General features: G+C 45.7%; 3 protein-coding genes across 3 annotated transcripts in view; 2 read left to right on the top strand and 1 right to left on the bottom strand.

Moving 5' to 3' along the window:
- Nucleotides 1-3,797, top strand: part of T265_10741 (hypothetical protein) — a gene marked incomplete at both ends in the record, with an annotated part of 21,210 nt that extends 17,413 nt beyond the window's left edge. The window contains one exon of the mRNA XM_009177204.1: nucleotides 3,128-3,797. Coding sequence (XP_009175468.1) covers nucleotides 3,128-3,706 — 579 coding nt within the window. The remainder of the gene's footprint in view (nucleotides 1-3,127) is intronic.
- Nucleotides 3,798-4,858: 1,061 nt separating this feature from the next.
- Nucleotides 4,859-9,684, bottom strand: T265_10742 (hypothetical protein; the record flags this gene model as incomplete). Its single annotated transcript, XM_009177205.1, has 2 exons — nucleotides 4,859-5,117; nucleotides 9,611-9,684. 2 exons carry the CDS (start codon nucleotides 9,682-9,684, stop codon nucleotides 4,859-4,861), a joined length of 333 nt encoding a protein of 110 aa, XP_009175469.1.
- T265_10743 (hypothetical protein) lies at nucleotides 5,673-9,998 on the top strand (the record flags this gene model as incomplete). The annotated part of the gene is made up of 4 exons (XM_009177206.1): nucleotides 5,673-5,747; nucleotides 6,625-6,722; nucleotides 9,053-9,140; nucleotides 9,678-9,998. The coding sequence occupies 4 exons, from the start codon at nucleotides 5,673-5,675 to the stop codon at nucleotides 9,996-9,998; spliced, it is 582 nt and encodes a 193-aa protein (XP_009175470.1).
- Between the last annotated feature and the right edge of the window lie 5,324 nt (nucleotides 9,999-15,322).

Below are 15,322 nucleotides of genomic sequence, written 5' to 3' on the forward strand. Positions count from 1 at the left end.
AAAGAGGCATCTCACTGGATTTTAAGGGTCGTGTGTACCAGGCTACAGTAAGGGCTGTATTGTTGTATGGGTGCGAGACATGGTCTGTGCAAACAGATGATGTGAGGCGTCTTTAGGTCCTTGGCCACCGATGTCTCAGAAGGCGTGGCTGAAGTAGGATGGCGCCAGCGTGTTAGTGGCGGCGTGTTTAGAAAACGGGTTTTCGGTTATGCGGCAGGTACTTCAGTCGGGTAAAACATCCAGCACCACCGACTACGATGGCTGGGTCATGTGCTACGCATGCCGAAACACCATCTACCTAGACGAGTGTTTTTTCCGTGCTTCCTTCAGTATTGCGCAAACCGCGAGGTGGACAACCCGTGAATTGGCAGGAGGGTGTGAAATAGATCACGAAGAATTTGGATGTTGTTGATGTTGTACGTCTTCCAGGATGGGGTCTCCGTGACCCCGTCTGTGTTTGGCTGGAGACATTGGAAGAAAGGGTAGCTGGTCGCTTCCGGCTGTGTTCGTGCTGTCAGTTTCTTCCTAGACAGTCTGATCCAATGCTTTGAGGTGTATGCACCTCTCAGTGCTTGACACAGACCAACAAACACTCTCTTTCTCTTCTTTCTACTCTGAAGCCTACTAATTGGTGACCCACTTGATCACACAATCCCTTGACCGATACTTAACACAGATTTAGCTTTACTTCGCAGATTGCTTCTCCTTCCGCCTAGTCACTTGGCCCAGCGAGACTCTTGTGTGAAATCAAAACGTTGCCCAGCTATGAATCTACCGATTGTAACTAAACTTTTCCGAAAACAATTGGACAAACTTTGTGGTTGTACTGCAATGAAGCATTATTGTGAACACTGATGCCGCTGCCTCTGATGATTGTGATGATTCCACCGCACATGATATGGTAGTCTTTTTTTGGATAGTCGACCCCCCCCTGAAATTTGACGTAAGGTTCGAGGTGAACATTCCGGATGCATTTTGCTGAACTCATGCATTTGAAATGACGTGGTTTAGAATTATCGAAAAGTGGTTCGAATTCCGTTTCGACTTCCGTTCATATCTATTTTGACGGACCCCAAAGTTTTTGTTCTTCTCATTGCACCACACCGGTGCCCCCGGTTCTGAACACCGTTGAAAACCGACACTCACCAAGTTTTGGTCGAAATTACTGTACTCGTTTAACTACTAGAGCAATGAGCAGTAGCAGAAGATCAGGAGGAGCGTTGTTGGTCAGTCTAACCTCGGCCTCAAACGCGTGTGGTGCTGGTGACCTGACTCGTCAGATTGTCGTTACCTTTTGGAGTGGTTTGTGTAGATCACCTCTGCACGACGTTTCCAAGCGTTCAACCTTTGTCTTCACCTCTGCACGACGTTTCCAATCGTTCAACCTTTGTCTTCGAAATCGGATTTCCCCAGGCTTTGATGCGTCGTATTTACCGGGATGTATTTTTGTGGGAGTCAACAGTGTGCAGTTTGTACGTGAATTTCCGGATATGCCTCAGCCTTGAGACTTCTGTGGGGAAATGCGTTCGGGATCAACCCATCTTGGTGCACAACCCTTTCGAAATCAATCCAAAAGACACCCGAATTTTAGTGGTTAGATGACCAAACATGAGAGGATTGTGGATCCCATCCACCCGGCTGCCCTCAAATCGCATTGTGGAATACTATAAATTTTATAGTTCCATTGCGACAGATGAACAGTTTCCTAACCCAGTGGATCACACCCGACGGCATATATTCGAGACAAGCAGGTCTGACAGATTTTCCAGCTAGAGGAAAGTGAAACGGGATATTTTTTCTCACTTTAGAGACTGAAGAAATCATAACGTAACTTGAGTAACGTGGTGAAATATGTAGTTGGTAGGTTAGTTATTCAATCAGGAATGTAACGTTTTTGCTTGTAACCCTTTCAAAAGTGGTTTTTCGGGCACATTGTGGGAAAGCGAAACACTTGGGTGTGCAACCGTTCGGTCGTGCCACATACTACTATATACTACTGGTGTAATATGTATACTACTGGCATTTATATATCTTGCCGCGCGTGTGAAAGGTATATTTTTCTTTTTCGGGTTCGAATTTCTCTCAGAATGCCACATGTAGTGTGACAAAACTGTCAGTGAGCCTTAGCATGGGAACCGTTTCAAAAAATCACTTCTTTTCGAACGATAGGTCTGATGCTGTCATTGTATACGAGGACTCATCAAGTGGATGTGCAACCGTGGCCCGAGCTCCACGGGAAGCACATACTGGTGACCTCTACTAGAATGCTACTGCGAAACAGATCCAGGGAAATTCGAACATGTCGCTTTTTAGTTGGGTCTTGAAAAAATCGTATGATCCGTTAGTGGGTCTATATTCACTGAGTAACCTTTAACGTCAGTGTGGCTAGGTTCATCGTTGGGGCTTGCGTAGTAGGCTTGGATATGGTAGTGTAGGATGTATTTCCGAACACATGCAGTACAACGCAACAACCCTTATAGCAAGTCCAGTGGTGGTGACAAAATGCATGCGTAGATGACTACTAAAACGTCATACAGTAGTGTAGACGGATTAACCACGTGGATGTCACACAATGCTCAGTGTACGACTGGACCACAGACGAATGACATTGCTTTTGTGGAACTAGCCTAACACAACATTCTGTCCGCTGTCTCAATAATACGCGATCAAAATTGGCCGCACAGTTACGAGTGATTCATTACTCCTGGTTTCGTTGCGAACTCTGTTACTTATGACATCAGTGAGCTTAGGCCAGGCGGATCGGTATGCGAATTTACTGACCGGGAGGTCCGTGGTTCGAACGCGACCTCTGCCTCTCGACTTCCTCTGTCTAGGCTTAAGCGACCTGGCAGTATCCCAGCCCTCGTGCCTCCTTCGTGTGGCATGGCAGCTAGGCACTGAAATGGTGCTACAGCTGAACGATTATTTTTTATTATCGGGATGCAGTTGTTTCACAAGCCAAAGGAGTGTTTGGTCGATTCAGTATTCACACCAGTGTTCATAGTGAAGCGGAGAGCAAGCCCAGAGTGTTGTTCCCATAATTTACATCCTTGGTAATCACGCAGTCAGAACTAATCACAGTACCCTTTGTCGCTCTCTTCCCCTGCCTCTCTGTCCAAACCTGCAGGGTTCCGTTCAAGCCTTAGCCTTTTCTCCTTGCGGTCGCTATCTGGCCAGTGGTGGTTGGTGCGGCTCTGTGTGTATCTGGGATTTGGGTACCGGTCATCAGGTTGGGCAACTGGGCGGGCATTCTGCAGAACAGCCGCGCAACGAAGACGCGTCCACTGCCTCAGCGGATTCTAGCCAATGGCTTACTGGGCCTGTAGTAACGCTTGCCTATAACCCGGACGGCTCGGGTCGCTTGGCTGCCGGTGGACTGGATGGAGCGGTTCGCATCTGGGATACGAGTAGTGGACGTCAACAACGGGTCGGAGCCTCCTCATCCACGACTACCGAGTTGTCCGAACGGCCACAGTCCGGACTGATAGCGATGCATAGAGCTACCAAGCAGCAAATCAGCCGTGGTCAAAGTTCGCAAGGTCAGGTCAATCCGAACTTCGTCAGCTATTATTCGTCAGTAGCCGGTGCTTCCGTTTCCGACAAATGTCTACGAGAGGCATTCTTTACCCGTCGAACTTCAGTGCTCGGATTGCAGTATGTTCATCCGTATCTTCTGTTAGCAGCTGGACCGTACAATCAGATGTGAAATTGTACCCCATCAGCCCTCTCTCTCACTCCCTATAAACTGTACATACTATTGTTGTTCCATGTTGCTTTGCGTATGAAGACAGTTTTCCACAGTACAGTCGTTTCTTTAGACTCTGGTATGTGGGAAAAACAACCGAATGTCAAATGCAAAAGTGCATCTCAAGTTCATCATCGTCACAATCAAAGGCAGCAACATCAGTGTTGCCACTGATGCTTCACTGCTGTACTCACTGCCGTATTCACTCATTTGCAAACTAATTTGTTTTTTTGCGAGAGGCTCACCTGGAACCCAGCTGATACACTCGTTTGTGATGTTTGCAGGAACCAGGCCACCTCATGTTTCACTCGCTACGATATTCGAGATATCGCGATACATGTATATGTTCGTAATGTACTACTCATAAGGTTGCTGAAAATCCGTCGACAGCCCACGACCGGTTTCGCCATTCAATTGCCTGAGAACATCACAAAACGAGAGATTCAACTGGGTTCCGGGTGAGTCTCTCTAAAAATCAAATCAGTTTGCAAATGAGTGTATATTCGCTAATTTCGTGCAGTTTGGTTTCAAGCAGAACTTAAGGTTGACGGAAACCCGGGGACTGCACCTACCTGATGGGCCCCAAAAAGGGCGAAACCGGTCGTGGGCTGTCGACGGACTTTCAGCAACCTTATCAGTAGTTCATTACAAATATATACATCTGAAGTTGTTTCTCTACCCTAGGGTTGAGTTTGTTCAGGTCGAATTCGAAATCTGGTCGGATTCCATGCGCATAGGTTATCGTTGTGGGTTATGGCAGATGATCTCTTCACCCGGATACCTCTAAAAGCTCATTCGTTCGGCGCGTTATGGTTCATAATGGTTGCCCCGCCGACATACAACCCCAGTATTCAGTTCAGTTTATCGACTATAATCAATTCACCAAGGATACGTTGGTTTGAGCTGCTACATTCTTTGGTAAATGGGAAAGCATAGTAGATGTAGTAATCATTAAAGGCGACGGCATAACCAGTTAGTTTGAAAAACTGGAAAGCTACGAATTAGAAGCGATAGGTTTGATGCACGACGGCCACTGACTGCGTGATTGAGCCATGTCCGCCAGTATCATTAACTGTTGGTGAGCTGATACCCCATCCACGGAGACGGCAGTGGTTAGCCTGACAGTTTACTGGTTAGCGTCTTCATACTTCGTTGCCAGCTCATACACTGTTTACCTCTCGGTGGCTTCGACTCAGCGCAGGGCTGGGCGAAAAGAGCTCTGGGGTGCAGCTGCTCCTCTCTAACTTGCAGAATATTTCCTGACCAGTATAACCCATCGCCGCTTAGTTCTTTTTTCTTACAACCAACGTCGCTAGTCTGACGTCGATCTGACCCGACCAACGGTCGTTTTCTGCACGTAGAGACCACGTTTCTGATCCATAAAATAGTAAGGATCGCTGTAAATTTTGCCCTTGATTATCACACATAGGTCACGTTGGCGTCATAAGTGTCGGAGGTTGGCAAAAGCTGCCCTGAACTTCCTGATTAAAGAATTCGTCTCGTCTCCAGCTAGTCCACTGGAACTGCCCGGGGGAACACACTTATCTGCCACTTCGATCGGCTAATCTACAAGCATGAGTTTTGGGTTTGACCCTTCCAGTCTTGTAGCAGCTTTTTCCACTTTACAGGTGTGAAGTGCGCACCAAACCGTTTGCCAGCTGAACTTAAGCTGTTTGAAATGGTTTGAATTTTGAAGAATCCGAACTACGAAGAGCGATATCACCTGCATACTCAATGTCTCTGAGCGAACATTCCGGCACTATGGACTGGAGCGGGAACAGCAGTCGTACATAACAAATGCGGTGTCTCCCAGCCGTGTTTCTTGATGGATTCTTCTGTATTGCACATCGTGTACATCAATAATCAAAAGGCGAAGTTTACTAGCATCTGTATGTAGTTCATCTTTCGGGTGCTTTAGAAATGGTTTATGCTTGTTTTAGGGATAGCCTGCGGTGAACTGCTGCTGACCTCAAATCTATTTGGGGTAGCCAATTTCTCTCCTGTAAGTATCTGACGTATGAAATGAGATCCCCATGGCGAAGTTCCCCAAGTGTGACTTCTTGTTTCTAGACCCAAGGTTTGACAAGCAGTTCACAGTGGTTGTCGCTCGAACTGGAGTACCTAAGGTGTACGTTGGCGGTTGTAGGCCGTGTGTGCTTTTGGATAATGGATGGCAGGACCCCTCCTTGTTTGCTTGCTTATGAAGTCTCAAGATCTCGTGACAATTCTTTAAGGTGTTTTGGGGCCAAGGCCAAAACACCAAACCGGTTCCATTGAAAAGTCCAGTTGTCTGATCAAAGTCGACCGCTGATGATCGCTCCAGCGGTACACGCGGGTGACCACTTCCAATGACCAAAACGTACTCCAGTCCTTACTAAGAATTTGAATTGCTCAAATGCACACTATATTATTGGAAGCTTTGATTGACCGGGGTTCAAACTGAATTCTGTTGGAGGGCTCTGGAAGATGGCATAATTTTCTTCCGGAGCCCTACTCCTAGCCTCTTACTCGAAAGTCTGACCCACCAGGCAACATGTACTGGGGTTTTCTTGGGAGACCTCCCGGGGGAAGGGATTACATATCCATAGGGTTCAGTGTTTAAAGTATCACCGTCTGATTCCTACTATTTGTGAGCTCGCCAACCGTTTCTTACTAGCGCCGTTTCTAAGGGTTGTTCGGTACCACTGCATCAGACGCCAGTTGCGTTATCAGCCAACACGCGATGGCTGTGTTCGGGTTTTTGGTTGAGGTTTCCTCGCCTGTACTCCGGTGGGGTACAACGTTACTGGTTCTATGAATAGGGAATTTTCGGTCGCCTGGAAGAAACAACGTCGAGGAGTTTTCAGCTACCTTACGAATAGTGTATTACGTCTATACAGGTATCTCGAATATCGTACCAACTGAAACATGAGGTGGCCTGGTGCAACATGTTCAGTTGCCTGGAAAATCACAAACGAGAGATTCAGCTGGGTTCCAGGTGAGTCTTCCGCGAAGACCAGATTGGTCTGCAGATGAGTGTATTTCGCCAACGACGTGCTCCTTTCACACTTCCATCGTAGACGAATGCACAACCATCCCCATAGCAACTCAAGAGAAGATTGCTCGCCTTTTCTGTCTGCCTTCTCCATTTTGGTCCTTTCGACATTAACTTCCCAACGGTTCCTATTCGTAACACCCAGATCCGTTGTCATCATTCAGCTGTAGCACCTTTTGGGTGTGTACCTGCTATGCTACCCGAGGGTAGCATTGTATGGGTCCAATAACAGGTGTGGCAACCCTGGAAAGGCAAGAAGGTCAAACCAACGGTTTTGTTATTTATCAATAGGTGAATCGTATTGAAAAGTTAGTCGGTCACTTGGTGAATACGGCAACCTGCTGTGCCAAACAAAGCCTTGTGGACTCATTCAGGCCACAAGGCCGTGTCACTGATCCAGTCTCTCTAATCACGGATGACAGATTTCATCCGGTCAATATCTGTAGTGAGAAGATTGGGTTTTTACGTTTTACTAAACAACTTGTGTGCAGGAGTTTCTAGCAGGAAATTTCCAGTGCATGCTTCCGTGCTCTCCTTTTGATCATTGAATTCAGCGTTTTGAAGGGGATGAGGTACGTGAACCAGTTTGGCCCAGTTTTTAACAGGAAATGTAAAGAACTCAGCCAAAATTACCATCATCCGTATTCTTCTAGAGGAGTTAGAGACGGCGCGAAACATTCAATCAAAATATAAGATGCCGTTCCTTGAAACGACACTGTTTCTTGCTTTCTAAGCCAGACCGATGTATTTCAGCAAAATGTCTATGAGATGAACTGTTTTGAGTTTACTACGTGAATTATTTCAGTGGGCAGATTGGAACCGGCAGCGCGTGGTTTGCAAATTTTGAACAATCCCCGATGTGATTTGAAATGAAAGCAGTGGTATTCACTGTCATGCATCAAGTCCAGTGAAACTCTTGGACTCCCTATGTCATTCACGGTCCATTTTACACCCACAATTCAGTTCACTAACTCCGTTAGGCTATTTCCACAGCAGTCTATTTTTAGTTCGGACGAATTCACTAAATGAGTCAACTACGTTGACTTTGGTCATTGGAGTGGGCTGGAGGGTTCACTGCTGTTGGTCTGACCATATTCCGACCTTAAGTATTACGAGCCACGATGCCCTAAGAAATCCCCCGTTTTTTGTATTCATGCTGGTGAAACCGGGCAGTGTCTACTATGGACGAATGTTCTAGGCCTTATTGTAAAGCTACACAGACGCTCGATGATTATTCTACTCGCTGGGTTATCATTCTTGACCATTTGCGTCTTTCGTAGGTCTTTTTGACATCTGGTGACCTGAAAAGCTGTTACGGTTGGGTTGCAAGATAAGAAGTCCCCATTCAAATCAGGCCTGCTTAGTAATAGGTTGAAATACTGATAGCTCGGGTGAGATTATTGGCTGTTGATCAGGTGACTATTGGTCTGCTCGGCGAGCTTGGCAAATGACTTCCAAGTAAATTGTTCTGCTTAATTGCTTGTCTGCCTATCGAAGATTATCCTGCACTCCGTGTTCCACAGTTTCAGGGGCCGTCTTTAGAGTGTAACTATGTGTTTTCCGAAATGCTGGGGCTTTTTGTGTCATCAAGACTTGATTGATCAACTTGGTGCTGCTCATTGCACCGACTCACTTTGGGCTTGAAGCGACCAGGCCTTGACCACCACTGCGCTCACCATCAGTCGAACCGTGTCCTATTTATTTCCGCAGCATGATCACCTTTCATCTGGTCACATAACCTTACATTACAGCAACTTAATGTTTTGCATCCTTGTTTTGATATTTCTTGGTCAACTGTTGTCGAACTCGTTGCCAAAAACACGTTTACGGTATTCGGCTTTACATGCTACAAATTGATTTATGCTTCCATCAAGCCGCTTTTGATGGGACCAATCCAGAGTGTTTTATAACTCAGAATAATTTGGTCGCGTTTGAGATAGGCCTTATGTCGAGTCTCTGTTTACGCTCGTTGCAAAACTGCAGATCCGTTTGTCGCCTCAAACGTCACTGCTAATCGTTAACCGTCCTTTGTATTCCGATCTAGTGTCATCTGCTACATATATTTGTCCGTCCATACTTAGGCCTGTAATCACTTATGGGAATCGTTCATTGGTGGGGCACCGGATTGTATGGAGGGCTGAAGGCCACAAAATCTATGCGGATGAATTCGTTTGCGAAAGTTTAACGAGTGAAGAAAGTACTTGCATTAATACGTCACTGACGTTCTTCTCGCAGTCCAACTTTAGTAATGCATCAGTCAATTGGCTCTTCAGGTCTCCGTTTGACAGTAGGCCAAATCAGAGCGATGTCTGTCAGTTTCTTCCAAGTGCGACTTCTAAAGCTCCATTGTTCCATCTGGTTGTACGTAACAGGCGCGTGAGGCCCTGGCCAATCATCGCCGTCGACCGATAGGGTCATTGCACCAATCACGTTCGTCGACGATCGCGGCTTGTCTGGTGCACCAGCAGTTATATAGCGTTTATGAAGATGCTACACTGTACAACCGCGTCTATTGACAGCCCAAAGTTTCGTAACGGTAATCCGAGAATGAACATCCCGTATCTGACATCAGTGGCGTTGTTTATTCTGGTGCAATCAAGTGTTGGTGAGTGAATTCGTCAGCGTTTGGAAACATTCAAATGTATGTGGATGGTAGCACTCACATTGTAACACAAATAATTGCATTTTCATGACGGTTGTAGTTTACGTATAATGTACATCTTTGCTAAAAATTTAAAGGTATATATTGGACAATTTGCCAGGAGGTATTTTGTACTAGAAGAATAATTTTAAGAGAAAAGGCTCGCTACACTTCACCAATCAAGACTCACACGTCAGGCACAAAGTGTCCGTCATACTGAGTGTGGTTTGAGATTAAATGGCAAAAGTGTACACTAGACGCCATGTGCCACGCATAAAAGTGTCATAAGTGCACAGAAAGCCCACAATGGCGAGCAGACACAAGTCACTGTCTGTGACCTTAGGAAGTCCCAGTACAATAACAGCCTTGGCGGATTGAGGAAAGCAGATCCCTCAATAAGAAATGATCATCGGTTGGTGGACCAAAATTCGACATCACAACCGACTTCACGTAGGGCTGAGATCATGGCGAGGGAACCATCATTAGCACCATACTTCTGCTTCTTCTCATTCCACATAGTCCCTCTCCACCCATCCGAGACTATGCTTACGTTTATAACAGTTGCTCGGCGCTCCTGAACAGCGATTAGGTGAGGTTTGATGAAGGACGTCGAAGTACGTGCTCTCAACTCCTTGAAGACGGTATATCCCAGTCGACAAAGACGTTTTACGAGTTCTCTTGCAAGCCGATTTTGGCGAGCACATCTGGCGTCATGCATGATCCAACAGGACTGCAAAGTGTGCACCACACTCTCCGGTTGGCTACAGTTTCCACAACATAAGATCGTCTGGCCACCATGACCATGCCGAATGTGCTGACAAAGTTGCTTCAAAACTTGTCTCTTTCACATCAATCGGAGTCAGACTGTACGGCTTCTCATAAAACGAAATCAGTCTTATTTATCATACTGCCATAAGACAGAGTACTGAACACAATGTGACTACCTAGGCGTGGTCACTCAAACACTCTTGTACGATTGAATCTTGTGGAAAAACTACAGATCTACGTAGAGGACTTTAATACATTGGTACGGGACAAATGAGTGATCATTTTGGACTGAGCGTCACGTGGCCGATCCCTACGCGGTCAAGATGGCATGTGTCGTGTTGCACGTTGGATCTACACACCTGGAAGTTACTGTGATTGAATGCACTCGTTCAATGTAATTCTACGAAGAAAGCACACAATGTCAAAAACCCTGGTAGTCTTGTTAACAGTCGTCATTTAAGGATCTTTTGTGAGCCCAATTCCAGTTGATAATTCTCAGGATTTTCCGGTGGAAGCGTTTTTGTAGAGAAGCTGACTAATGAAGCAATAAACGCAACGAATATTCTTCCGGCATCAGAACATCTGGGGGAATATTTTCAACCACATTAATGCAGGGTTTCATCCGAGTGAAATTAAATAAGACGTCCAGACGCGAAACTGTTCCGTGAAGGAGGCACCTCTAAGGGGGGATCAGTCTTCATCAACCTTTGTGGACTCGTCATTATCGTCACCACCGCCATCATCATCATCATTACCATCATGAAAGATAGCAACGTCAGTGTTGACACTTATGGCTCACTGCCGTACAACCATAAGGCTCGTCTAGATATATACATATACATAATTATATTAAAAGCCCTAGGGTGGAAAGAAGAGAAACAGAGTGGGTGAAGGGGGACCTAGTGCTGGCCTTTGTCAAGCATTCTGAGGTGCATACACCTCCAATCGCTCAATCAGACAATCTGGAAAGAAACTAACAGCCACTGATGGCGATTAGTCGTTATTTCTTGCAACGTCTATAACCAAGCACAGGCAGGATCGCGAGGACCCCATCTTGAAAGGCGTACAACACTAACAACACCCGAACTTTTAGTGATCAATTTTACGCCCTTCTGCCAAGGCATGCGTTGTTGACCTCGCGGTTTGCGCCATCCTGAAGGAGGCACGGAGAACAACACTCATCTCGGTAGACGGTGCTTCGGCAGGCGTGGACTAAAACTCTCTGTGAAAATGACTCACGATCAGACCATCAGAGACAACTGTCAGAGGGTAGCATCTTTACTCTCTACCCAACAGTGGGATTCTTCAACAACTGATCTTTCATATTTTACCTCTGGAACGATTGAACGCACTTAGTTGCACGCTCATATAAAATGTAGCGATTATTTGGAATCAAAGATCCCAACTTGTTTCTCTGCTGAACGTGAGAGGAGCACCAAACAAGGCATACAGTATTTCTCTTCAAAAGTCATTCATCGAGAAAGGAAAAGTTCTTACGTTTGTACATTTATGTTGGGAATTAGTAGTGAAATGGTTTTCGGTGGCGAAATTCGCTTTCTTCGTGTACTGAATTCTAACTGTTGGTGTACTCTTGTACACACTCCACACCTGTGCCTTGATGATAGCTTCTTAAATCAAAATTAATAGGTAACATCGGAAGCATCGTCGTTCAGCCTTAGCACCCCTTCGGTGTCTAACTTCACGAGCGCTTGGATACTGCCAGTTTGCTCAAGTCTAAACAGGACAAGTCAGGAGGTAGAGGTCGGGTTCGAACCACGAACCTTCCGGTCAGTAAATTCGCGCTCAAACCACTTGGGCCATCTCGCCCCACATCAAAATCAAGATTTTAGCCCCTGGGTCATAGCTGTTCTGAAGAAGCCATTTTATCGCGTAAAAGATCACGTGAGTTGAGCTCAAATTCGGCCACCTGAGAAGCAGAGTAAACATATTTATTTCAGATTGCCTTATCGTTCGTTTACCGTTGCCTTGATTTGACGCTACAACAAAAATGCAGACTATCTCGGAATAAAAAACCGGTCTGGATGTTTCAGTCTTTTCTTGATGGAACCGTCGGAGTCTTGTCTCTGTTTTGGTATTCTAAGGTCACGCATCGCCCAGGATGCATCTGCTACCATAAATGACAGCAAGTTGTTCTCCGCCTTTCCTGTACACAAGCGACAAAAACTCTGTCTTTGAAGAGTTTTATGCTTTTTGTTGTCACATATCTGCCACGTATCTGTGAACCTGGCTTCAATTACAGTTCGTAAGCGAGCTAGACTAAGAGAGGTTCTCGCGGTCAGAACAGGTGAGGACGGCCGATCAAGATGTTGCTAATTGATCCAACTGTTCGGGTTTCGTCATAGGCCGGATCAAAGTACATGTGAGTGCTTGTGTCCATGATATTCGAGGTTTGAACGAGTATACGAAGATCAGATTTTTCGCACACGGATACCAGACACATGCACAAAGGTCAAACGGGCTTTTCCAGCTACCCTCAGCCTCAGCGATGATACGGAATCCGATGGGAAGTATCTGGCATAGGCGTGACAGTACTGTTCTAGAAGGAATTTTCTTCAGGGTCGACCTCCTTGAAAAACAAGTATGCTCTCGATGTAGGCTCAAAATTCGTCCACAAGTACAGACATCTGGCTTCCCCTCAAGCAATTTTTCACGTACTAGGTAACTTGTTCCGATTTTCTTGGCTGTCCACTTCTGTCATTCAAAACTCTGCGGTGTGTTTCCTTACACAATGTCTACTATGGCGGCCTAAACATTAAAGTTAGTCATCGACCCAATTTTCGACTCCAGCTGTAACCAAGAGTGAACAAATTGTAAACAGATATATTGCCACACTCTACAGCCATTTTCAGCTGGCGTCACCGACTGAATCATGCCAGTCGCTGTACAAATCAGGGTGGGTGAGCGATATTTCGTGTGTCTCGGACTCACTGCTTCATATATCTGCAAACTGTCCGGATCATATTGGCCTTACTGGACGTTGTTCTATTAGCTGTGTGCAACTGTGTGTAACTCCTGAGCGTCACTCAATGAACTCAGGATCAACGTTTTTCTATTCAAACTTTATTCAGTGGGAAACTTTGTCTCATTTGGAGAGTTTTTCCAGTACCCTGTTAGTGTTTTGCCAGAGTACCAACAGGGGATTTGGTCTCGAAAAGACAACAGAATGCACGAATTTGTCTTACCCGAGTCTTATTCCAAAATCGGTTCTGTCGGTCATGAAAAATGAAACTTCAAGAAACTCACCCTCAGTTTGACTGTATCAGTCACTGCAACTGCACACCTCAACTCTTTTGGAGAAATCATCATGATACGAAGATCGGAACATATTGTGAAAGTAAACGCATATGACCTAGCCTGTTTTTGGCCAATAACTCTAACGCGCTTGCGTAACATTTTGTCTGCTGTCTGCAGTCTTTTTTTTGACGAACGCAACTAAATATCGATTATGTTTGAAGTGACGCGACCGGCTTTTTTGTGGTTTTTTATATCTTCCATGATTCAAAGACAACAAGGCCACATTCTTCTCGAGTGGATGAATTGACGGGAACGGTTAGCAAGTTTGTTGCTTGTCCAATCATTATGCCAGTCCAAGGAAAGTACCCTAAGACTTTTCTTTTGTCGAACGGGATCTTTTGAACTATGGCGAAACCAGATAGAACCGCGATTCCAAAGCCGTCCAAATCGAGGCACTTCCTCTGCGGTTGGGCAACCTAGCCTGAGGCCAACAGCGAGTTGAGCAGTCACCTCAAATTGACGATTCGCGGATGATTAAGCGAGATGACGATAAGATTGATGGTCGGTGTATGTTAGCGGCATAACGAATGAAAATTTACTACTTGCGACTCCTCCGGTAGTGCCGGTTTCACGCTTACGTGTGGTAAAATCCAGATGTTTTCAGTCAACTGAAAAAGGTTTTGAAACAAGGGAACATGTTTCACGTAGGACGGAGGCGGGATATCTCTCAACTGGCAGACTAAATTATGGCTGAGTGCTGAAGAGAATTTCCCACTGGCTAGTGTGGATCGCCATGGTAATCACAAACTGACATCAACTTGGCGAAATACACTCATTGCAACTAATTTAGTTTTGCGAGAGACTTACCCAGAACCCAACTGAATCTCTCGTTTGTGATGTTTACAGGCAACTGAATGTATTGCGCCAGGCCGCCTCGTGTTTCATTTGGTGCGAGATATCGCGATACATGTGTATTCGTAATGCACTACTCATAAGTTTGCTGAAAATTGGTTGACAGGCCACGGTCGGTTCCTTTCTTCTTCGGGCTCATCAGATAGGCGCAGTCCCTGAGTCCCCTTTAACCTTATGCTTTACTTGAAACCAAATCGCATGAAATCAGCGAAATACACTCATTTGCAAACTAATTTGGCTTTGCGAGAGACTCACCTGGAATCCAGCTGAATCTTTCGTTTATGATGTTTCCATATCAACTTGGGACCTTTTCGTAGCTCTGCTCATCCGGTCCAAGAAATCTTTCTAGGGGCACTCTTGGGCATCAAGTAAACCGCTTGTTGGCAGGCGTAGATTACCAAGTTGTAAGAGTTGAGAAATTGAGGGCTTTTAATAAATCTCGAGCCTTGTGGCAAATCCTCTTTACTGGCTGCCGCACACCGGTTGGGTGAACATCGCCCCATCAACGCCTGCCACTTCTATAACCTTTATTTAGTTCATGCTACAACATCTTACGACTTGCACCACCTCAACTACATTTCGCTAATAGCCCTCAACTTGACCGTGGTAGGTCGATCCGGATACGTCATTAAGACCTGTTCGACTGTGGCGCCTAGGTATGTTGTACGGGCCCGTTTGGTCTGGTACGACTGTCGAAGGCGTAGCTCGTCGAGGGAACGGTTCACAAACCAGCCAGCATGGCCTACAACTGAATGCTTCTATAATATCACAGCGGCCGCAACGCTTGGCTTTTCAAATTTTAGGATGTATTTTATACGTGAGTGCCTGTTGATAGCTACAGCACGTGATCATAAACACGCTGCTCTTATGGCGACGTCATCGTCTATTAAAGTACAGTTGGATACATTTTATGCACATGGAGTTGGCACTGAGGCACTTACATGATTACTGCTTTTTAAGAACATCA

Source organism: Opisthorchis viverrini, assembly GCF_000715545.1.
Source record: "Opisthorchis viverrini unplaced genomic scaffold opera_v5_402, whole genome shotgun sequence".
Classification (NCBI taxonomy): domain Eukaryota; kingdom Metazoa; phylum Platyhelminthes; class Trematoda; order Opisthorchiida; family Opisthorchiidae; genus Opisthorchis; species Opisthorchis viverrini.